Consider the following 24,927-nt stretch of genomic DNA (forward strand, 5'->3'; position numbering starts at 1 on the left):
GGACAAAACAAGGTTTGTTTTAAACATTTTAAATGTTCGCAACATGCCTGTGAATAATGCAATATTTTGTTGTATATGCTGACAAAGATATAATGGCTACAAAGTCATAATTCCCTGATATCTAAAGTCGTGTAAATAGATATTAAGAACAGTTTCTTTTCTTATTGATACTTATGCGAAATATTGGTAGTAGTTACACAAACCGGACAGCAAAGTAGTGTTTTCTAAAGGAATTGTCTCACATGCAACAAACTAACACGAAGGTCAGAATGCTCAACAATTGTCGCTTGTTCATTTCGATAATGTTAAACAATCGAACAAGCGAGAAGAGTTCTAATTCATACCGAAAATAAGCAGCTACGGGCCTCTTTGATTTAATAGAAACATAATTATGTCAAAGAAACACAGCGAATACTTATATATGATTTATTTCACTTTACACACATTCAAGCTTACGTTGAAATGGTGTTCCTGACTAAAACATTAACTATACGATGCTTAAAAAATTCATGCATTTAACAATCTGAAATTATTCAGTGGGGTGTATGTCCTAGGAATACGTTCACTGTTTGTTAGCTTCCTTACTATTTTCTAGAGTTTTGCTCCATTATAATGGGACACTTGAGAATACATCAGAATAATTCGTATTACAAATAGATCTAATACACAGATATTACTCCTGAATATAATGAATCGATGGTAGGTGCTACGCGTCTAATGATATCATACAAGGCAAGGTAAGTTGTGAGCTTACGAAGGTCTGGATTACGCAGACTGTTTTCTGTGCATACAGGATGCCTTTCAACCAAATACACGACTTGGTGGCATGTTTCGGCAGAAATAAAATGGCTTGGTATTCTCTGTTGATGAAAATAACACGTGTCCACCCACTCAGCGAGCCCGACCATCCAATCCCGTCAGTCTCTTACGTCAAGCATGGTTGCTGAAGACCAATTCTGATAAATGACGAAGACAGTTCCCTGAATTTTTGCCTGTTGTATATTTAATGAACAAACTTGTAGAAACTGTTAAAACCTGATTTTGACAAATCATATTGCCGGAAATAGAATGTTATTAATAGCATCTCCTTCATATGTATTTTTCAAGCTTGCTATAAAAGTGTCATCTTTGTGTAACCTGTCACAGCTGACTCTTCTTGTAACACTTGCAAGACTGGACTACTGACAATGGGACAATGTCATTCCGTTACCAGCCAACTTCCTAACATGGGTGGAATGTTTCTTGCACTTTGTCATTGGTATATCCCTCTAAACTCGATTAATTGCAGACCACCATGACATATATGGGATATTGCCAAAACATATCTATCATCCATTCTCCCTCACGCCTATATGGAACTCAGAATCTCATATTTGTTTAATTACTTCAGCAACTGTCTTTACGAATGAAATACTTAGTACGATTACAATCTTTGTCTGATTATATGATCCTTGGTCTTGAAAATCCCAAATCCAAGCATGCTCGCGGTTTTAACAACCTTTATCAACGTATTCCACATGCATGAATATAGCTTTCCTCAGAAATTAGGGTGACTCTTTGATAGGACCAAAATAACTGCGTTTAATCCAACACATTCACTCCCTCTCTCTCACTCACTCACTCGACAAGATGGCAATCAAATATTCCAGTAGAACATTCTTCGATTCTTTGGTTTAAATTGCCATAAGGTTACGGATAACGTATTGGCAGAGAGAAGTATCTTGTAAAAGTCTATTTGAACTGTTTCTAAATATGTTCAGCACTTTACAGCCTGATTGATTTGCGTTCAACGTTTTATGGGGATATATGCCTCGGGGTGCTGCCTATGTCAAGGATACAGTTATTTTACCATAAAAACGCAAACATTACAGTCGAAATATCAAAACATATTTGATTGATATGCGTGCACTTCGGTTCGATACTTCTCAAACAATAGCCTTACGGAAATGAATCATAACTTCTTTATGGTTGGAATAGTCGTAAAATCACTGAAACGTTTCGTGAAAAAACAGCAATGATTCTGAATAGCAACATTTACTTCACACGAGCTATGGCCAATATAATGTCATAAAAAATAGAAAGATTCAAATTGCCATAGAACTGACATTAGTGGGTCATCCGGCACTGGTTTATCACGTACTCGTGTGAACAAGCACTTAACCGACTTGCACAAAATGAGCCGTTGTGGTGGCCATTTTGAATATTCCAAAAGAAATCTATATTTTGTTGTTGCTAATGACATGTAGAACATGTTTTGATCAATCATATTGCTATATTCAGATGTGGGGAAGAAAAGATTCAAGTCTCCGTACTAACGTACAGACAGACGAAGGACGACGGCCAATAAACTAACACGTGCTATAAACTGAGCATTTGACGGATGGGACGGAAATCATGTGGTTCTGGATTCGCAAGTTTCTTGGCGGATTGGCCGTACAAGACCAATCAAACATGTACAGTGTTGGACTCGTTGAAAGGAGCCCACAAATTCAATTCATTTGATACGTCCAACTCAATTACGTTCCAAAAACGATTTCAACTTTGTTATGGTTGAGGTAGAAGCAAGATTACTGAAATGTTATGTAAAAATCAGCGATAATTCTGAATGGCAACATTAACTTCAACAAGCTTTGTCAATGTGATGTCATAACACAGATTCATTCTACATCGCTGACATTAGAATGTCATTCTAGTTGTGTGAACAAGCACTTAAACCGGATGTTCGTGCAATCCGCATATATCCAGGTACATCTTGCTGCAATGGGATGTAGCAAAATATAGTTCGATTCCGTGAGAACAGACAATCGTGTAAATGATCAATGTATTCCAAATATAGCTCGCAGCCAGGGACAGATAGAATGTGATGACAAGATACCATTGCATGTTGTGTATTTGGTTGAGGTGTGAAATTACGAAGTTGCCACCAGTATACATGCAATACAATACTGTATACACAAAACATTTACGTGAGTAGTTTGTTTTGTTTCTGGGGACTAGACGTTTTCTTGAAGATGTATTCCTTATCCGTACCATCATTTTGGTGTATAGTTTTGCGCTGAGCTAGGTTTCATACAGTTACCAAAGAACGCAGGCCTGATTTAAGAAGACAGTACTATGTTCGGCATGTTAGTAGGTTCATGGTCCAGGAAACAAAATCAAACTTTAGGCGTAGAGGATCAGAGATGAGGTTCTCTTTAGTCACAGAGTGACAGTTGCTTTACTATCATGAATGTCAGCATTCACATATTCTCGATAGTTCCGATACCAACACAATACGACTCAACATTTGCTGGTGGCTTGATTAAATCTGGCATAACTCAGTAAAGAGTATAAAAAGGCTCTGATCCAACACAATACCAATAGTGAAAACAGTTTATACGAACAAACCAGGTGATGTACTCACTTGTCAGAAACCCTACGGCCTCCTAAATTGATTATGTTGAATTCAATCATGAAAGCGGTTTGTAGGCATTGTAGTGGTCACATAACGACAACACTGGGTAGGGTATCCTCAAGTTATTGATGGAACCCTTCGAGCACGGCACTTACCATCTATGTTGGAGCCTCACCCGACATTGTCCATAACAACAGATGATCATTACCAAGACCAAGTAATGATAGCATCCTGAATGTTTCTGAGCAATATGGTGTTATGTTTTGGTGTAGGTCCGAGGAGCATTGAATGTACACCATAACTGTGGCGAATGTTTTGAAAACCTTTGTAAGAACAATATCCCACAATATTTACGATTTAGTAGACTTTCTCCAGTCAGGAAATCAAATACACCATCAGGCTTGAAAAAACACGGTTTTCCATATGGTAGATTTTAACAAAACTGGTTACTATATTAGTACTGCATATTATAACTGACACCAATACAGTGACCCAAACACTGTGGTTAGTCAAAGATTCAGTCCTTTTGTGCCCATGTATCAAAGCAACTAGGATAAGCAGGTTCAGGGTTAAATGACAATTCTGTTGATGAACAATGTGGTGAAATAGGCATGCATAACACCTAAATATTTCAACAACACCTTGATAACTTTAGTAGACATTATTAGTTGTTTAGTGTTGAAAGCATGCTTTTGGCATACATAAATGTCCCAAGCACCTGTGGAGCAAGCTACAAGTAACATGTTAGTTGTGTTAGTATAACAAGCATGCTATTTCTATCGAAAACCTTTATTTGCCTGAAGAAATGTCATACACAAATTGTTAAGGTTAGAAAGATATTAAAAATTAGTTGAAAAATATAAATAACATAGCAGCAAAAAAATTGAAACATACCAACCACAGGTTACTAATACCCATAAATCTGTTGACCATTGAAAGTGCTCTACTTAGAAAACTTACAAAAACCTTCATTGGTGACCATTGTAACATAGTTTCCAATGACAGCAATGGAACTGTAATAATCATGTAAAAAAGAACAAGTCTTGTTTTATTAAAACATAGAAACTTTATGATAATTCATAACTCTGCATCCAACAAAATAGCTAAGAAAAACTCCCCATATACAAAACACAACTGGTATGAAAATTGGTCAAGAAATTGAAATATTCCTCATGCAGCTACCCAGCATTCCACACACAGCTAAGAATACAAACTGCTTAATTTATCGAAGTCCAGATAAATGCCAACCTACATACTACAGGATTATTCTCATAGGTAGTGTTTATATATTAAAAATCCATAGCTCCAAAAATAATTAAGACACAAAATAATTTGAATATCTTATAACATTAAATAATAATAATAACTTAATCACATACTCCGGCAGCAACAGATGAAACATCAAGACTAATACTGTGTTACTGAATGAAATGATAGCACACATCACAGATGACACCGACAACAGATCAAACTGATCATGTCACACATATGTCTGGCTGGAAAAGGTGAACAGGAACAATATCTTGAGACATGCCAGTGATCATCAAAGTGGGAGATAGAAAATTATACTATATATTAAATTTAGAATACTAAAATAACAGCAACTGTTATTTGAACATGGAATAATATAAACTTTAGATGAACTATGTGTACATCTGGGTTAAAATCACTTGGATACAGTCACTGTAATCCTCGGCAACAGTTAATGTGCTATAAAAATAAGCATTTGAATAAATACATACACATAATAACCAAAATAGAAAGTCTCCTGAAATATTGCACTTGTAGAAAGATTCTGCTTATCCCAACACCAACAGAAGTGGAAACTATGACCCCTGCCTTTATCTAATATTGTACACATTTGTTACGTCCATCTCTGAAACAGAATGGGAGGGGTAGTGGGGGAGGAGGGAGAGGGGAAGAAAGTGCTCCTCTCCCTCTCCCCCACACAGCTCTCCCTTGGGGGCTGAGACAGTATAGGGCCATGCTGGCAAGCACTGGGGTTGTAGTTCTCTACAATATAAATAAATAAGTTAATTTAAAATACTTGCAACTTTAACAATGGCTTTAAAACTTGTCTGAACCATTCAGACAACCCTTAACTCCATAAATGAATATTTTCCAGATTACCTCTGGCTTCTCATACACAACAGTATGTTTGAAGTTATTTCTTTGACTAGCATTATGTATGCATTTGCACTCCAAAGTTCTGTAGGGTTTTCCTTATATGCAACAGTCCACATACAGAAAATAATATTCATAATCATAATACAACTGGCCATAAAAAATAAACAGAATAAATACACATATATATCTACAGATGAAAATGGGATAAATAATTTGTTTATGTTAACACTTTGATTTTCATCTGTCATTTTAGATACAAATTTCAACAACACAATGCTTTGCATTTCCTTGAAAATGATGTCAGACAGTCTTAAGTAAGAGACAATTACATACTAAAATACCAAAACTCTACATTTTTTCACTGTATCAAAATATGTAACATAAACATATCAAAACTGAGTATTAAATGTACAAAAGGTGGACCTAGTTTCAGCAGGAGTCTATTTTTGCTTGAAATTGAGGCAATATGTGAATAGGAAGAAGTTACAGGAAGTGATATTTCACACTTCCACACTAGTTTCGCTGTAAAAAACTTTGGCATAAAGAATGGGGCGGCTGATTGTGAGACAAAATCACTTACAATTGCATTATCTGGAATTGATTCATTTGATGATATCAAAATGCAAGCAAAAACCGACTCCTTTCAAATTATCTGTATCAAAAAGTGTTTACTATGCAGTGTGCCTTTTATTGTAAGTTTCAGGCATGTTGGCATATACTGCATTTAGTTATGATCACAGGTATACCACTACAAATGACCCGCAATATTTTTAAATGTGGAAAAATATAATAAAGTACAAATTCTTCTTTACTGTGAATGAGCTAGCACATTTCATCAATAACTGATCACAGATCTGAGAAAAGGCAATGTTAAATACAGTTAACTAATTCAACAACACAAGCATGGAGAAAGTACAACTTAGGATAATAAATAAAAACAAGTTGTGAGGGTGCACCCCTCTCGGTAGCAAGTGCAACAATACTCTTCCTAATGTAAAAAAAATTGGAAGCATATGTCTTTTTAACTCACTGTTTAGGTAGCTAACATTATAAAAACAGACAAAAATACAAAATACCCAACATCTATTAAAAAACTGTAGTAGATAAAAAATAATGTGAATTATCTTATTACAAACATCATGCAAAGTTGAAAAAGTCCAAATGTCAGAACAATGTAACAAATTCTGCAAATTGCAAAATGTCGAGTAGGGATTAATGCAATACTTGGCAATTATCAATTAACTTGAAAATCGGTCATAAACACAGATAGCCCTCCTACTAATTTGATAAACAGAACTGATAAATATAGAACCAGTTCAATAGAAAAGCTTCATATGGAAGCTAAATAGGAAGGATAGAATTGTGCATATTCCAATGTGCCATGAATTATAAAAAGGATACATTTAAAGTCAATTTGTGCCAATAAAAGGGAATAACTTTGTGAAATTTTAAATTCTTAAATGCATGTAAAACAGATCCAACAGGTAACTGTGGAAAAGAATCAAAGGTTTAAAATCAATCTCATAGTCTGTGCCCCATGCTTGGACAAAGAGTGATTATACAAAAATAAGGTGTCTTTGAAAACATTAACAAAGATGAAACTAAATCTCTAAGGTTCAACAACAAAATATAAGTTCATCTTCATTGAGCAATATATGACTGAAACAAAATATATATAGTGACACAACCTTAAACAAATTGCACGATTGCACCAGAGAAAATCTATGTGCGACTGACAGGAATCAGAGATTTATCACAGGGAAATGTGTCAAACATTCTTGCAGGGAAGTGAAAAATAGCCATTTCATGTTAATTTCAACCTTCAACAGTGCAAGACTAGATACATGATATACAAGTTAGTGAGTTTGACTGAAGCAGTAATGATCTGACTATCTCAAAAACTATCACCAGAGATAATGACTGCAAGAATGGGCAACTGACTTGATTAGTTTGAGAACATTTGACACATACCCAAAGAAACATAAGTATCTTCCTTTCCTGCACATTAGGAGAAGGGTACAGGTTTGGAAGCCACTATGGCACTAAATGACGGGGAATGCATGTGAAACGTCATGGCACACTGCGCACATTCTCCTTGCCAACTACAGATTTGCTTTTGGTGTAGTGAGGAGGCCAATCTATGATCATAATAATTGCCAAAAATACCCAGTGAATGTGTTCAGTGAATCACAGTAACGTTCATAAAAAAGAAATGGCAATTGGTAACAAAAATAGTCTTTTGCATGCAATAAAAGATTTCAATTCTGCGCAATGTATAAAATTGACTATATAAATAGTAATCTTACAAAGTGATAAATGCTGAATTTCAAATGAACATGTTACAATTACCATACATATCTCTCTACAAAATATATATTCCCTGCAGATTTACACATATGCATAACCCTCTCCAATGTGCACTAGCTAAGGTGCATCATGGAAACTCTGCCTTGGTGACTAGATACAGCTCACAATAGAAATGGATATCACCTCAAAATGTCTAGAGATACATGAAACATACACCATCATTTATTTTGTCATAATAATATAGGAAGTACTCCTACCTTATATGCCAAAATAAACTTTTTTTTTCAAATTGTTCTTCCTCCTGTATATAATCCATATAAAATACCACAGACACTGAAGACTAGAAAAGGTGAAAAGATTTACGTACCACTGTTGCCAACCATCTACTTTGAATATGCACATACACATCTTTGGTATCGTGAGATTGACTCATCTTTCATTTGAATCTGCACGAATAGTTTCAGTTGTACCAAATGATTACCTTTATCTGACCTCATTCTTGGTATCGCTGTAACCTTGGCAAGTACACTTTGTGTTGTTTTGTAAACAGCCACCAGCTCATCGTTCACTTCCATGAAATGAGTGTCATCAAATAGTAAGATGATTCACAATTATCGCAGTGTCAATTCAAAGGTTGACGTTTACTTCAAGGACAATATCACAATAATTGAGGCAACCCTGAAGAAAATTTTCAACTATAGAAAAAGTGGATGAACAATAAAAAAGCATAAGCCCTATGTAAGAGTTGATAGTCAAAGGGTCAACATGTTCATCCTGCTTGCTTCCACTGCTGGTTAGCACCAACGAAATGGCACAGCACGTGGTCGGTCTGCTCCCTCCTTGACTAGTGGCTTGTGGAACTCTCGGCCTGGTCGGGAGTGGATCTGTGCCCAGCAGTATTCACAGTAATACTGCAGGCACGTCACATTTGCACAGAAGAATGGCGCAAACTTGCCTCCACATCTTGCTCCCTGGCACTCATCACACATCTGGTCATCCAATACATATGGCTTCACCTCAACCTGAAATGCAACACATCAGTAATTATCTTTTCAACTCAATGTGATTCTTCAAACATAATGAGCCTACTTATTTCTGCCTATGTTGACATAGCTACACATCTTTGTGCACAAAGCATGATTAAACAAAAGAAACAAATTATGCAGCATTTGATATGAATGCTTCAAAACAAAGACATGTCATAGGATGATCAAACATTATCAATCAATCTGCAGTTTCCTTCAAGGTAACACTAGAATAACACTTAGTCTGTGAAAATATACAATTTTGATAGAACAATTCCTTTCAAATTTAAAAGGCAATTCCTTTCCAATTTAAAAGGTGCCCCAGTAATGGAAGGGAGATTAAAATCCTGAGGAAATCTAGGCTTGATTTATTTAGGGCTTACCACTGCAAAAAGGGCTAGGCAGAAGGGAAAACAATGTGGTTCATGGACTGTGAGACAGAGTGGCCGGGTAACACAGGCATGCATTATTCTGCTCATTGATATGTTATGGAAAAGATATTTCTGATGAGCTTAAGTAAGTGATTGCGCGATTATTGTTTATACGCCAATTTTAACAACAAAACAGCAGTATCATATCAGAAGACTCCATAAATATTCTTCACATGGGGAATAAAGCCCAAATATTAAGCATGAAAAGTGAATGATTTAACCTCTAGTCTACCACACTACCTTGAGTCCCAAGATTTTTTGGCAGTAGTTATATTTGTGAACATCATGCACAGTAGCAAAGGTACTTACCCTCTTATCAATATCACCATGTTGTAACTGGACGAATCGGGCACTGATAGCAGCTATGTAGCTTTGTTGATTTGAAAATGCAACCCTCCCAGCTCCCTTTGGGTACTTCAGTTCTGGGTCTGTGTCAATTCCTGCATAGCAAACTCCTCCATACAGGCGGTCCATTATCATTGCTAGTTCAACTAAAAGAATGAAAAGAAGTCAATTAAAAACTTAGCCTTCACCAGTCAGTCTGAAATGTTTTTGAGTCTGTTAGCCAGAACAAGGTTCTTTGCATCATTTGATAGCATCATACCATCCAGCATTATTAACAGAGATTACAAAATTTCTTTTTCAAGGTAGTGATGGTATGATTCATACAATATTTATCACTTTGAGTAAGACAAATACAGGTCATTATATACAGAGAGGCAATGTGTTACTGAAATGACAAACCTGCTCTCAGTGGTCTGGGAACACCACCCACAAATATGGTCTTCCTTGGATCCAATGGCTGAGAACCATCCATGACGAAGTCAGAGTCACTTAAGTTCCATGGTCTGATCTGTACCTGTGTCAGGAATTGTTTTAGGTAAGTCATTTGTATGTGAGTGTGAGTGAGTTTAGTTTTACGCCGCACTCAGCAATATTCCAGCCATATGGCGGCAGTCCTTTAAGAAGTGAGTCTGGACCAGACAATCCAGTGATCAACAGCATGAGCATCGATCTGCACAATGGGGAACCGATGACGTGTCAACCAAGTCAGCGAGTCGGACCACCCGATCCCGTTAGTCGCCTCTTACAACAAGCATGGGCTACTTAAGATCAATATTCTAACTCGGACCTTCAAGTGTCAGTCATTTGTATAAACAGCCTGACTACTTACTGATGGACATTAAGGTATGTCATAAGTCACAACAAAGGTAAAAAAAATCTTTCTCTGCCAGTTTAAGATCATGATATGCCACTTTATCTTCATAAATGTGAAGCAAACATACTAATCAGTACATGCTGCCTCCTGGCTTTTTTAAATGATACACTATAAACAGAATTACAATATCAAACGGGTGACATCTGATATATGCTGATTATTTGTGTCATTAAATTATTCATTATGTAGGATCATTGCCACTTATTACTTAAGGGTTCAGTTTGATTACATGTATAGTAAGAACAAACACAAATAGACATAGAGTCAAATACAGAAAAAAATGATTTAGTGGTAATCATATTTGATTTCACTGTTTAGTGGTTTAATTAATATTGACAAATCAATCTTTGTGATAGCAGTGAACTTACAGGTTTGTCCTTCATTGTTGGGCTTGACACACACCAATACAGCTTGTCATCATCCACCAAACATGATTCTATTAGTGCTTGGACTGACATTTCATCTTGGAAAATCAGGAAACAGTAGCCTGGAACAAATATTTTCACAAAATAAGAAACTGGCCATTAATATGACACAATTCCAGTTAATTGATGTGACCAGAGTATGGATTGTTTTCCCTGACTGACTGAAGTGCCATAAAATACCCATCTTCCTAAACTAGGCCATACCTTTTGGAGGGAAGTATGACTTGGACTCTGCTTTGTGTGGCCAGTCAACAACGAGGGGCCCAAACCTTCGGAAAGCTGCAGTTATCTCCTCTGTAAACAATGATAAAATAAATTATTACATTTCAAATTCGTCAAAGACACCACATTGTCTATTTCCATACTACCATCAGCTTTTCAGTAAAACATCAAAGCTTCATACATACTTTCAACATTAAATCTAGTTCATGCCTCTAACCATTAAGAATATAGGCTACTAAATATATATATAAATAATGTACTTTATCAGTTTATATTATCTACCATATTGTGACACAGAATAGGAGTGTTAGGCACTGAAACTGGACATGAAAGTCTTAAGCCTGATGATAAAAGGTAAAGATTTAAGGGGCCCTTTCATTAAAAATACATAGGATAGGGTCTTGAGGATCCCCTAAAAACCCTTTCATATAAAAGATATATGCTAAGACATAAATGTATAAAAATATTCTTTTCAATAACTACCATAATTAAACACATTATGGAAATACTGTGCTAATCAATATATATTGTTATATCATTGATAAGCAGGGCTGGCTAAAAAGAGCCAAAAGTCAGTTAAGGGGAAACATTATTAATGGTTATTGATATGAACATAGTATCAGTGATAATATCTTGCATAACTATTGTGAAGAAAAGTCATACTTTCCACACACAATTCACAAAATTAATTCTTTACTATTGTGCCGCTTCTTAATTATGTTTTGAACTCTGGCATAAATGTGTCACCACTACCGACAAACACATTGATTTAATACTATGTTTTATCAAAGTTACCTCATTGATATTAATCAATAATTAATGGATATTGATCCCAATGATCTGTATCGATTGCAAGCCCTACTGATAAGTACTACATTAAACGTTAGTATTCCTATATGGGCCACTTATACTTATATGTCTAACAGTTATAATGAAATGTTGAATATACATGTCCTCATATGTACTGGTTACCTTCATCAATGTCTGGAGGGAGACCTCCGACAAAGACCTTCCTGGAGAATCTCTCGACTCGATCTCCAACACCAGACTGAGAGCTGGGAGAGACACGGGGTGGAGTGCCTATGTTAGGAACTGTCTGATCTAAGTTGCCAGAATTTAACTGGTTCTCTTCCAAGTCAAATGGAGACTTCCCTGCAAAACACAAATCATCCCATGGGTAAAACTGACAAATAAAACAACTTCACACAAGTTGAATAAATCTCAAAACATTGGTGCAGTCCTTTCAGTCATCCTTCCCTTCTGTCATCTTCACTTACATGAACATGTTAAAGTTGACTGCCCATGATTTAATTTTATGACATTTTGACATTTTAAGACAAGCACAAATCCTTAGTATCCAAATTTCATTAGAAACTGCTACTTTTTCCAAAAACTATATGAAAAATAGTTAAGCATCTTGGGATCACAAAACACTGGCTAAGACACTGAAGTATTCACTAAGCATACTTAAGGTTAACATATTTTTGTAAATGCCATGATATACATCAATGCTTTAGGGAGTACCTGAATTCAGATACTGTTAGTTTAGTGACAACCCCAAGGTCCCACGGCCTCACTCACAAAATGATAATTGCAAATAGATATTTATAAGATATTTTACATGCTTGGACAAAAACAACATTTAACATGTTCAGATCAGCTTTTTTTTATTTTGAACATTACTGTCATTAAATGTGCATTAAACAACACATGAACTATGGTAGGTTACTATACAGTGTTCACGAATAGCGTCTGACTCTCTGACAAATCCGGCAGATTCGCCAACGGTCTGATAGAAGTCTAAAACCCACCGGCCCCTGTGTCTGTCTGTATATTTCACAATGACTTTGACTGAAGTTCTTATATGTGACATGTGACACTTGTTTGCTGTTTATAAATCTTATGTTTGTTAATAATTTCAATGCCAATTATAAGAAATGTTCAATCTGAAATGTGTGTTTAATTTCATTCTATGGGTCCTGTGAATTTTCAATGGGTCAGACAGACATCTGAAACTTGCAGGACCCAATGTCCTGTTACTTTGAAACACCATTCGTGAACACTGCTATATATAAGTTTCTGGTAGATCTGGCAGGCATTATGTAATACAAAATACCATGCTGCTCATGAATGCATGGTAATACATGTACTTTGACAAGCTACTGTCAAATCAATGCTAATTTTATGCTGAACAAAGCTAGCCCTATAAATAGTCCATCTGGTAAGTTAATTGCATCAGCAGGTGCCCTACGTGGCGTCTAGTGTTGCAGCATATGTCTTGGTTGTTTCAGGAATCTGGTGCTGAACTAGTCAACATTCCTGCACAACCCGGGCTCTGGTATTCTGACATTGCTGAGTAGGTTGAAAGATAGTCTAAATGTTATGCAACTCTCTCTTGAATTGACTCACTATCATTTGGACAATGAAAAAAAATGCATAACAAATAGCAAACAGAATGTTTCTGTCAGTTCATTGATATCATAAAAGGTCAAAACAGTCTAAACAAATGTTACACATATTTTGATAACAAAACACATGGCTTCCAAAACTATTCACCGAAAAAATTCTTATATTGGTTGGCTGTATCAAAACCTGGACATCTGGTGATCATCTAAAACATCTTATGCAAATTTGGTGAGCATAATTTGACACTTAAGTGATCATACATGTGAAGATTACAAATTAAAAATAATTTTAGTAGTCTGCTAAAATGATCTAATAATAGCTGCCATCTCTTTCTGATGAAGTCTAGTCAAGATGATTAGGCTAAGTTTTAACAATGCATGTAAAGGCTTTATATATAGTCAGTGGCACCCTGCAGTGAAGAATGTGCTTAAATGGTTTCACAATGGGAGACTAAGGAACTAAACATGTTACATCAGGACTTTCGTATCATCCTTTATGTAACATTTATCAGGAATCATTCAACAGTCAATGAATCAAATCAATTGTTACACTCCTGATTATACAAAAATGGAATTAATCACTCATAAATAACAACCGGTCATAATTAAGGATAATACAATTTTTTTAATAGATTTTTCTAGGACATTGATTGTAATCCAAAATATCCATAAGATATCAATCAATATCTCTGAAAGGTACAATGTCATGTAAAAAATGGACACCCTAATGCCATTTGTTTTCAGCAAAATCCTGTGATACACTGAGTATGAAGGCAATTAATTTCAAATGTAATTGCAAGAAAAGTTAACCAGTTGCCAATTTGTTAATGAGGTAAAATGCCCTAGCTGACGCAGCTCTAATTCTAAGGAATTTTCATGTAGGCTTGATGAGCGTCTGATGTTCTGAAGGCAGATAACTCAATACAGCTAGAAATATACACATTGTATTTACTGCCATGTTGACTGTGCTAATCATGATCTCACTATCTGTTGCCAGGTCCAATCCACAGAAACATAACACTGTGAATTATCTCAAATAATACCTAATCTCATTAGCATTACCTGGATATACACCAGCCAGTGTTTGAAGTGAGAGGAGAAAGAGGATAACATGAACGCCTGATAACCTGACAAGAAAATTACATACCCTTCATATGTTCAGCAAAGTGTTCAGGCCCTCCTGTCTTCATGATATCAAGAAGCTGACTTTCCAAAGCAGGAAACCTCATTGTGTCAAAACTTGTTGGACGGTCCTGCAAAAACAATGTCCTAAAATATTAACTATAGAACAAATTAGGTAATGAACATACACAAACATGATAAACAACTGACTGGTAATAAACAATATGCTGCATCATAGCAGTTCTCAAAATTTAATATGATCACTGTTATTCTTGTTTGTGGGTATGTATCATTCAAATATCATGACATTCTAATTTGATGCTCAACTAAAACTGAGGATGAGAGATTGACATATTTGGAACAGTAAACTAAAGGTACAGAAGCTCACCATATTTGGATTTGGGATAAATCCATCATTGGTTATCACTTGGGTGTGTGTAGAGGTTCATCTTTATACCATTGAAATATATTGACAGTGGGTACAATGTCCTTTTCCGAAGACTTCATTAAAACATTTAAAAGTGTTCAACATAGGCACTTCAAACTCAGTTTACTTGTGTATCCGGATCAACAATATTGCAATAACATTCAGAACTGCCTAACAGTATCTTATAGTTTAAGGAAAAACATCAGGATCACTAAAACGTTTTATCTTCCAGTGATATATGAAGAATCTGATCTGTATAGAGAAATAGCATGCATTCTTGTGAAGACCAGATTACCAGTCCTCCAAAATTAGACACACATATTGTTCATAAACATGATCATAAAAGTGAAAATGCATGGCATTCTTTCTTGAAATAAATAAATGAATTTGAGAAAAGAGGTAGGGATCTTAGCAGGCAAGATGAATACTAAAGGCTTGTTAGAAGATAAATCTAATTATCCGCCCTTGTCTGTAAAAGTTGTTACTGCATGTTAAGCAGCAGTTCTAAGGTATATGAGAAAACTTACGTTTTTATGTCTAGAACGGCTGAAGTTGTATTCCGATCGTGATGCCTTGAAAAAATATGAAGCTACTTATAACCATTATCATTCACAGAATTCCAGCTTTTTGAGTCTTGCTATTAGGAAAAATATTGCTCAAGTTTCATTCTTAATCAGAAATTCAGATCTTATTCTGTAACAAACAACGGACAACCAATGCTGAAATCAGTGGCAGGAAATGGTATCAAAAGTTCCAGCCTAATCAGGTTATACTTTGAAAAAAAGGCTTTATACCAATGTCAATTTGTATGAAAAAAATCCATAAATAATGACTTTTACAAATTTCATTATAATGTATAAAATGGTCTCATTATAAATACCAATAATTTATTACATAATTCAGTCATTTCGCATATGTTATCAAAGTAATATCACCTTCTGAAATGAATGATAACTACACCAGAATGCAGTACAGACTAGAAGTTTTTGGCAGATTGAAAACCACTGAAAATGTTAAAAGTTGGATCAGCCACTGTAGCAGAAAATGCTTCATCATTAAAACAATGTCAAAAAATCTTGTTAAATACATATGCATAGATTCTTAATAATAACAAAACTTGATTTTTTAACTTCGAAAAAATTAGTCTTATCATTATGACATAACAAATCAACGATAAACAAAAGCTAATGATAATGAATGATCCAAATATATTCACCAAATTCTAAGTAGGAACTTGAGATTACAATGATTTAGATAAGGTTTCACCGACCATAATGTCAGCTCACTTTCAGGCTGTTGATATTAAGGTGAACAAATGAGCAATTGGAAAATCTCAAACAACTAAAATTAAAACATATATATACATATAATAAATAGTTTTCAACATGTTCCTGTAAAAAGAGCTCTTGACTTAAAGCAGGACAAACTGCTCATTACTAATAGATCAACTTAAACCCTAACCATTTTTAAATTCCAAATCCTTAATAACTGATGCCAGCATGATAAAGGTACTACTCACACAAAGAGGCAACATTTATCAGGACAACAAATAATCTCAATATCAAAACAGGGATCTTAATATTGAATCATACAGGTCTGTCCATACCCATCATTGCAATCAGCAGGTAGGGAGAAAACAGAGGAATGGTGTTATCTATTAACTAGAATTGATGCTCACATTATTATATACATAATAAATGAGTACTGGGTTAATGTGTTCTTCTACAAAATGTGTCCTATAACCATACCATTGAACACTTGGACAGAAACAAGAAGTCTTCATTGATATTTTTACAAAGCATGAAAACTCCTTTCCTCATACTTTGGACCAATTTGGAGTTTCTACAATTGTTGCGCATAATGCATTAATAGTCACAAAATCTAGTTCAAAACTTATCATTTTAATTCAAAACTATCCTCATTTGCAAACATTATCTTCTATTTGCATTCTGGTGACAAAAACTGGTCAAAATCTGCTAAAAATGACATACGTCAGGGCAGCTTAAACAAACTGTCCGAGTCAGTCTGACATCTGTTAATCAGCTATTATTTGAGCACATGATTTTCTGTATGCTCAAACAGATGGCATTGGGATGATAATCCAGAAAATCACTCTTCCAAATTCAATTTCCGTAATCAACTATCCAAAATTGTATCATAGAAGCCCACCTGGTCACATATTCAAGAGCTTTAGCGATTAAAAAAGAGGTCATGGGGTCCTTAAAGCTTGGTGCCATGGTGTCACAAACTAAAGACACCTTATAATATGAATTTTTTCACATAATGATTATGACAACGAACCCTTAACTTTCATTGTTTATTACAAACATTCATAATTAGTGGTTGAAATTGAGCCCAAAACCAGTGGGGTATACCCTGGTCATACCAATGTTAAATTAAGAGAGTTCTAAATCTGTAATAACAAACCTTTAAAACCATGGAAAACCTCTAATTTCAAATATTGATGATGTTGATGAGATACGTGTCATCAGTGTGCAGTAAAGACAGCTACAAATAATTGTCCTGAGACAAATCTTACCCCATAACCTAATAATATATGACCAGGTTAGGTATGCCATTATTATAGAAGATTCATTTTCTAGGACATTGTCATACAAAATGTTCACAAAATCATAAATATGTCCTATTGTCATTTGTAAATTGTATCCATTGAAATCAAGGTTGGCCACTGTTGCAATGCACAAGAATGAGATGGTTTAAAGTGTGCAAATTAAAAGCATAAAAATTATAGGCAAAATATTGAAACTGTTAGAGAGGTATGGGGTCCCTAAATTCAAATACTAGAATTATCTTGCCGCAAACCTAAAGGACCCCATGATACCTCCTAAAAAAACAACAACTTCAAGCACAGGTTATGTTATGGACTTTCTTTTTGCCCCCTAGGATATGCATAATTAAAGCAATAGGTAAAATTCTTAGATATTATTGTGGAAGTTATCAGTTATATTCATCTTCAAATGAATAAGAAGTAGATTTTGTTTCATTCAAAACTTGCTGATTTTCGGCATTTAGGGATCATTTCTGAAATATTTGAATGAAAAAAACTCTTTCAACTGAACTTCTTAGATATAGATATAAAAATCACTTTGGATCATACTTAGATTTTCTCTCAGCTGTTTTATGCCTCTTTAACTGGCTTTAGTCATTCTGATAAACCTGTATAAAAATATATGGTAGAAAACAGGCTATGTCAACCATTGGAATATGTCTGATACCCTGAATTAATTTGCATACCAATAAAGGTTATTTGAAATATTCTTTGAGCTTTGATTTTGAAGACAGTTTATATTTTTCAAGGAACTTTTTTCTGGTTGTGATTTCATTTCTCCTACACCAAACTGCACACAGATCATTGTTGAAGAATGCCAGATTGACAATCAAGACAAATTGCTTTAGAAAGTAGCATGAGCCAGAGTAAGAAGTTAGCTCGCTAAAGGTACCCCAAGGGCTGGTAGAATACATGTTACATTGTTAGGGGTGTTTCAGTATGTTTGTCACTATTCGGTCAAGTAGATGTTCATATTAATTTCTATCCCTGAAAGGTAACATCTGATTGGATCAAAAGCCCAGTCATCCTTCATTTTGACAGAGGTCGTCTCTGTTTGCTCACATGGGGAAATCAAGGGGAGTCCTGGGGTCATTGATGAACCCTGTTACATTTTTGTCTTCAATCGAGATATTATCAACAGTGATTGATACTGCTCAGAATATTCATTTTATTAATAGTTTCTCTCAAAATTAAATAATTTGCAAACATTTTAATCTCATTATGAGTTTATTATTTTCAGTTATGTCACCCTGCTAGATTAAATAATGTTCTTAATCATTTAAAGCAAAGAAAGGTTAAAATGAAGAGAGAGCCTATTCAGCAAACTGAACAGTTTACATATTAATGAACTAATTTTGTCATAAAAGGATAATCAAACATCATTATGTCAAAGTCGAAGTGACCTTAGTAAATACTTTGACACAACTGCAAAAATGAGGGCTAAATAAGGAATATGCATGAACGAAGCTGGTACTTCTTGAGTTCAACATTTAAGTTCAAAACAACAGAGCTTGACTGCATTTCAAATTCTTTGAATTTTGTTCTGGATAAGTTAATATAACAGTAGATTGATTATTGTCATGAATGAAATAGTGGCAAATTTTTATCAATGTCACTAACCATTCTAACATGGAACCTTCTATATATCTTAAATCTGTCTTTCTAAACTTTACTTCAGAAAGATCTGGAGTCCCCCACTGTGATATTGCTGAATTATTGCTAAAAGCGGCATAAAAACAAACTCACTCACTCACTTTAGAATGACCAAAACTCTGTGGTTTTATTTTTATCCTTATCCTATAACGCTGCTTAGCAATATTCTTAACTTGCTTGAAAATGATATAATGGGTCTACATTTGTCTATTTATGTTTATGATCACTCAGAACATATTTCATCTATGTGACAGTCGCCTTTGAATAATATCTGCATCTTGATAATACAGACATCAATGTGACTTAAAAGCCATGTGCCATGTCACTCTGGTTATGATCACACGTAATCAAGCCATTGAGTCTGAACACCCTGATCCATCAAGTCACAAACAGGTTTTTGGGAACCAAATGAAACAAGAAATCACAAGTCTAAAATGCTAATGAACAATGTTAATGAAGAAGTTGATAATCTATAATATTCCATTCTTAACATGCTTGGTTAAAATCATATAAAGAAATATTTACAATTTTAATGACCAATCCATTTATTTCTTGTGCATCGAGTTGTCTTCAGAAAACATCAACATATTGATAAGTGCATGTACCATCGTTGGTTAAGCTTCAACAAATCAAATGCAATCATTATAAAAAATAAAGAACCCATGGTCTATTGCCATTGATTATTTTAACTCATTAACCCCTTAATCTTTACCATGAACATCAAATTATAACCATGCGATTATCAAATTCTTTTAAGGACCCTGATGCAAATGATTAATTGTTTGTTGGTTTTACAAAGCTGTAGTCACAAATATTCAAACGACAACACTGAGTTTGGTTTAATACTTATAGTATCTGGTGCAGAAGATCCAGAGGCTGCTGTTGTCTCCAGCTGTTGTAGTTCATTACAAGCAATAAACCAAGACAGCAAACTTGGCTAACTGATCCATTTTAATACACTTCTACTTTCCTTCTTAGGAACTATAGTTATTTTCTCTAATCTGCTTAGTATTATATAGTAATAACGTATAAGTCCACAAGGAAATGTCACATGTCTTTTCTGAATTTTGCTTGCCCTCAACCAGCAAACAAATGTTGTTGTTTTGGGTTTTCTTTCACTTTATTTCTTTTTCGCTTTGGTACAGTTATATCCTTCATAACAAATGTTAGCTTTACTCTCTCATGGTTAAAGGGAATTAATTCCTTTGGGATAAAAATTATGACTTAGTGGATCCCTAGATTCAAATACTGTTGCCTTACCTCTTTCAGTTTCTAACATCACCATAACAACAAGGACACCTTAACATTTATACATGTATCTGCATTTCATTTCTATTTTAACGGTCACATAAATGAAATTAACAACATCCATAATTCAGTTATGCATGGGAAAACTAGTTTGGTATCTTGATGATCATTTATCAATAATTTCTATATTAAGACATCTAAATAATGCCATTGTTATGCTTTAACATTAGATTCATGAATTTTTATCACTAAAAATAGTGATGAAAACTGATGAAAGAAACTTTACAACATTATGGAGTCCTACTTTAACCAAACCAAGAATATGGATATGTCCTTATCTTATTTCTGAGAACTGGAATTGGAGCAAGCTCTAAAGACTCCAGGAACCAGAATTATTTCAAACATTGTAGGTTCATCACTTGTATTTCAAATATCTTGAAATAAGTGTTTTAGCCCTCCTTGTCCAAATAATGAAATATCACCAGGTACAATATGGTGACAAATGTTACAAGCACCAGTAATTCCCTCCTGAAGGTATAAATGTCGTTGCATACTCACTGTTAATAAAGTTAGGGCCCTTAAGTGTCAAAACATAAAATGAGAATTTGTTTCCAAATCAAATCAAGCCAATTCAGTTAATTTGCTTGTCCAACATGTTGCAATGATAGAAATTTAGGGGGTATTGGCGTCTCTGAGGTACACTCCCATATTACTCAAAAACATATAGACCCACAACATTTTCAACGTTACAATTAGGGCTTTAATGCTTGAATACCAAGTTTGATTTGACAGATGGCATCAAGCATTGTCTAGTGTAAAAAGAAAACATAAATATTCTACTAACAATTCCATATGCTATCTCCTTAACAGTGAAGAAGAGAATCACACATGAAATATACAGCAATATTTCCAATGTCAACACAGTAAAGAATTCTGTTTAATTCTAACCTGAAACAAACGTTTTCACAATGTATGTCTACATTATAAGGTCGTTCAAAGAAAGCCATTTGATAGCTAATGCTGCTATGCCTGTCCTATCCTGCCCTGTACGCACACTCGCTAACCAAACTTGATGTCAGAATGTAAACACTAGCTTCCTTCCCACATCAATTGCAGTTACATTCACCAATATCACCTGGAATTCAAAGTTGACACATGGAACATACTCAGTGGACTTGGTTGCAACAATACACATGCATATATGACCAGAAAAGACGCCATCAACACTGCTACTCTAGGACATATGGAAGGATGGTGAAAACAGGTGCCCCAGGACTAGAAATCTAGGCCATATTGAGGTGACCTGACACAAAACTGTAAATGTAAACATCACAGAAACATACTCAACGAAAAACATCCAATAATGTACACAAATGAACTGAGAATGGGTATCCATTTGGTATATACTCCAATTTTGTCGATGAATGACACAAACCCTCACCTGATTAAACACAACAGAATTCATTCCGTCCCTGTGAAGGTCATCATATGCTTGGTATTCAAACTGCGGTTTCATTCCAAGAGCAGCCTGTTGTATTTGACCAGGAAAGGAAGTGCTCCGACGAAATTTGGACGGAGCAATGAAAGAAGATTGGGGAATTTGTGGAAAATTTGTAGCCCTCTTCATGGGGGCGAGAGCGTTGATATTTGGCACCGATCTACGCTGATGATTTGGCTGAACATTCCCCCAAGGTGACAACGTAGCTGGGTTTTGTTGACTAGACCAAGATGTTTGGGGTGCGTTACTCCAGTTAGGATAACTTTTCGGATTATTCAACATAACATTTGGACTCTGGCGTTGTGGAAAATTATGATGGGCTGTTATGGCCCGTCTCTGAGGAGGGGGTACATTCATACTCATATGCTGTCCAGTAAAGCTTGCATTCATCACCGAATTTGGTGCAGGGGGAAACTGTTGAAATGTAACTGTTCCATTCAACGACTGGAATCCATGTACAAACGTATCATCAGCAGACGCAGTAGACCAAAAATTAGGTGCCGATGAAAGAGATGTAACAACCGTGGTACTAGGTTCAGAAAGACCGATTGACAGCTGAGTTACTGAACTCAAACTCATGTCATTTTTCTTCTCCTCCGATAATCCTCCATTTACTGTGTTTGTAACTATATCTCCATTTTGTTCAGAGGTTGAATTTCCTTGAACGATGGACACGGGTAGCTGTTTGGGTGATTGTTGTTTTGAAGCAGGCTTTTCGAGCAGCGTGTCATCTTGCATGATTTGACCACCACAAACACTAGGGAATGGGTCCGATGCGAATAAGGACTGATTGTTTGCAAGCTGGTCAAAATCCACAGGCGATAAAGCTCTTACGTTTGTGATAGTGTCCAGTCCAAAATCACCCATGAGCCGGTCGTTATATCTTGTTCTCAGTAATATATCCTTTTGGTGTGGAGAGGCCCTCACAAACTCAAATTTAGGCTGATCTTATCGCCACGTCTGCTTGATTCCGAACCACGTCTGCTATCACAGCTGAACTCTCGTACCCAGTGCTCTTTGTTGCCTATGTATTCAGTGACGTTTTCAGTCACCCCACAAGAGACAGTAAATTGCGTTAGAAATGTAAAACAGTGAACATGTGGAGAAAATGGTCAGACTGGGATGCAATCTCAAACGACATCACAGTCACCTATGGCTATTTTATCCAGTTCTGCTCTGTTTTAACAGCGATGGGAGTATCGCGCAGATGAAGCGGGCACCTTGAAACAGTCACGTGCTTAGATATACACATTCCGGGCCTGAGGAGGCGTGTTCTGTTATTGGTCGCTTTTTACGTTCAGTGACTTTAGTTGCTGTTAAGTTTATTTACCGTTACATCTATTCACAGGTGTGTGGCAGTGTTATTTCTTTGGACCAGGGTTTGATTTTGTATTTTCATGTCACTCAAGCGTGTCCAAGGTTTTGTTTAACACGTAACGTTGCTGTTGGTTAAAGTGCAGAAAAAGTACCGTTATATACGCTGTCCAGAGCGAAGTGTCAACCAGTGACAGTTATAAATACAAATGTAGTCACATGGCTATCACATGGGATCGTACACCATTCTAAGACCGTGTGTGTGCGCGCATGTGTGTGATATATATCTACCTTTGCATCGTCGTGTCGCCCCAGAAAGTTATCAAAAACCATCCAGCATGTTCAACCCAGCGATAGACAATTTCGAAGCGCCGTACGTGCCAATTATTTATTTATTTAAGCGAAAGTGATATCCATCATTGACGTATTTACCTGTGTTTTTTCCTTTTTTGATCTAATGAATTATTTGTTTTACAACAGCAAACGTGTTCGGCTTACTCGTTGCGTGGGCACCGGGATGGAGGTAGGTAAGAGGAAGATGTTGCCTGTTATTAATAAAACAAATAGTTGGGGGTTCTGACATTGTACATGATTTCCGTAACTGTCACAATTCATATATTGAAACCCTTACTTGTATACAGGACGTGTAAATTGTTGCCTGAAGTATACATTTTCATAACAAGATCCAACATTACTCTCAGTCATAATATCGCAAGCTACTCACTCACCCATCGCTACACACATCAGTCATAGTAATAATTTATTCAAGACAATTTTTCTGATATGAAATTCTATACAACTTTGATTCTAAATAGTAACATATTTTAATAAAATGTATATCACATTTCAATATTGTTTTATAAATATTTTACAAATATTTCTTGTATCTATCTAAATTATTTATGTTCTATTTCATTACTGTAAAATTGTGAGGGGTAGTTTCAATTACACATCAAAACTTAATATGCTGATAAAAATGATTAAAGACCAAGTAGGAAATGTTAGATCGCTCGTTTATTAAGACTTCGCATAACCACGTTTTCTTAATGTGAACGTGATTATGACGTCACTGAAGTCAGCGTATTGGATATCGAACGCACTCCCAGCTGATACCAGGGTGACCGGTGACGAGAATAGGGGCATATAATCCTCGGAGCTCCGTAGTTGCAACTTAGATTAATTGATTAATATCAGTAAATTTAGTCGCCATGTCAGTGCCAATTACAACTGGCTGTTTTCTATCAAAGTAACGAAATATTTTTGTTATGCTCGACAATACGGGTCCATCAGAGAAGCGTAGTTTTTCAAATCTCGGTGTGTTTAGCATATTTTGTAGGATGAATAACATATGTATTGAACAAACTCCACGATCAGAATGAGAACAGTATCAGACATATATAATTAAAAAAGAATGTACCAAGTCCTGTGCGGCCATCACAAGGAGTAAGCACACCTGGATCTCTTCCACAAGGCTATTGTAGTTCGTATAGTCCTATAAGGCGATCGTTAACTCCGATACGGTGTAGTTAACATAGACCTAC

General features: G+C 35.5%; 1 protein-coding gene across 2 annotated transcripts; it reads right to left on the bottom strand.

Annotated features, from left to right (window-relative positions):
• Positions 1–4,167: 4,167 nt before the first annotated feature.
• Positions 4,168–23,095, bottom strand: LOC124284820 (cytoplasmic polyadenylation element-binding protein 2-like). 2 transcript variants are annotated; one of them, XM_046720941.1, is made up of 9 exons: positions 22,016–23,094; positions 15,632–15,676; positions 14,703–14,808; positions 12,123–12,302; positions 11,133–11,222; positions 10,872–10,990; positions 10,029–10,143; positions 9,594–9,775; positions 4,168–8,850 (listed from the first exon to the last, which is right to left on the bottom strand). In XM_046720941.1, exons 1-9 carry the CDS (start codon positions 22,937–22,939, stop codon positions 8,623–8,625), a joined length of 1,989 nt encoding a protein of 662 aa, XP_046576897.1. In that variant the 5' UTR covers positions 22,940–23,094; the 3' UTR covers positions 4,168–8,622. The 2 variants fall into 2 exon arrangements, with proteins under 2 accessions (XP_046576897.1, XP_046576898.1); XM_046720942.1 differs by lacking the exon at positions 15,632–15,676 and having other exon boundaries at positions 22,016–23,095.
• Between the last annotated feature and the right edge of the window lie 1,832 nt (positions 23,096–24,927).

This window comes from Haliotis rubra, unplaced genomic scaffold (genome assembly GCF_003918875.1).
Source record: "Haliotis rubra isolate DU_JTF1 unplaced genomic scaffold, ASM391887v1 Scf345, whole genome shotgun sequence".
In the NCBI taxonomy this organism is placed as follows: domain Eukaryota; kingdom Metazoa; phylum Mollusca; class Gastropoda; order Lepetellida; family Haliotidae; genus Haliotis; species Haliotis rubra.

Coding starts and splice junctions, on each gene's coding strand:
- LOC124284820 (XM_046720941.1), bottom strand. CDS start 22,939: ATGGGTGATTTTGGACTGGACACTATCACAAACGTAAGAGCTTTATCG. Junction 12,303..14,702: donor CTTTGCTGAACATATGAAGG/GTATGTAATTTT, acceptor TGTGTTTTGCAG/GGAAGTCTCCATTTGACTTG. Junction 9,776..10,028: donor TCCCAGACCACTGAGAGCAG/GTTTGTCATTTC, acceptor TCATTCTTTTAG/TTGAACTAGCAATGATAATG.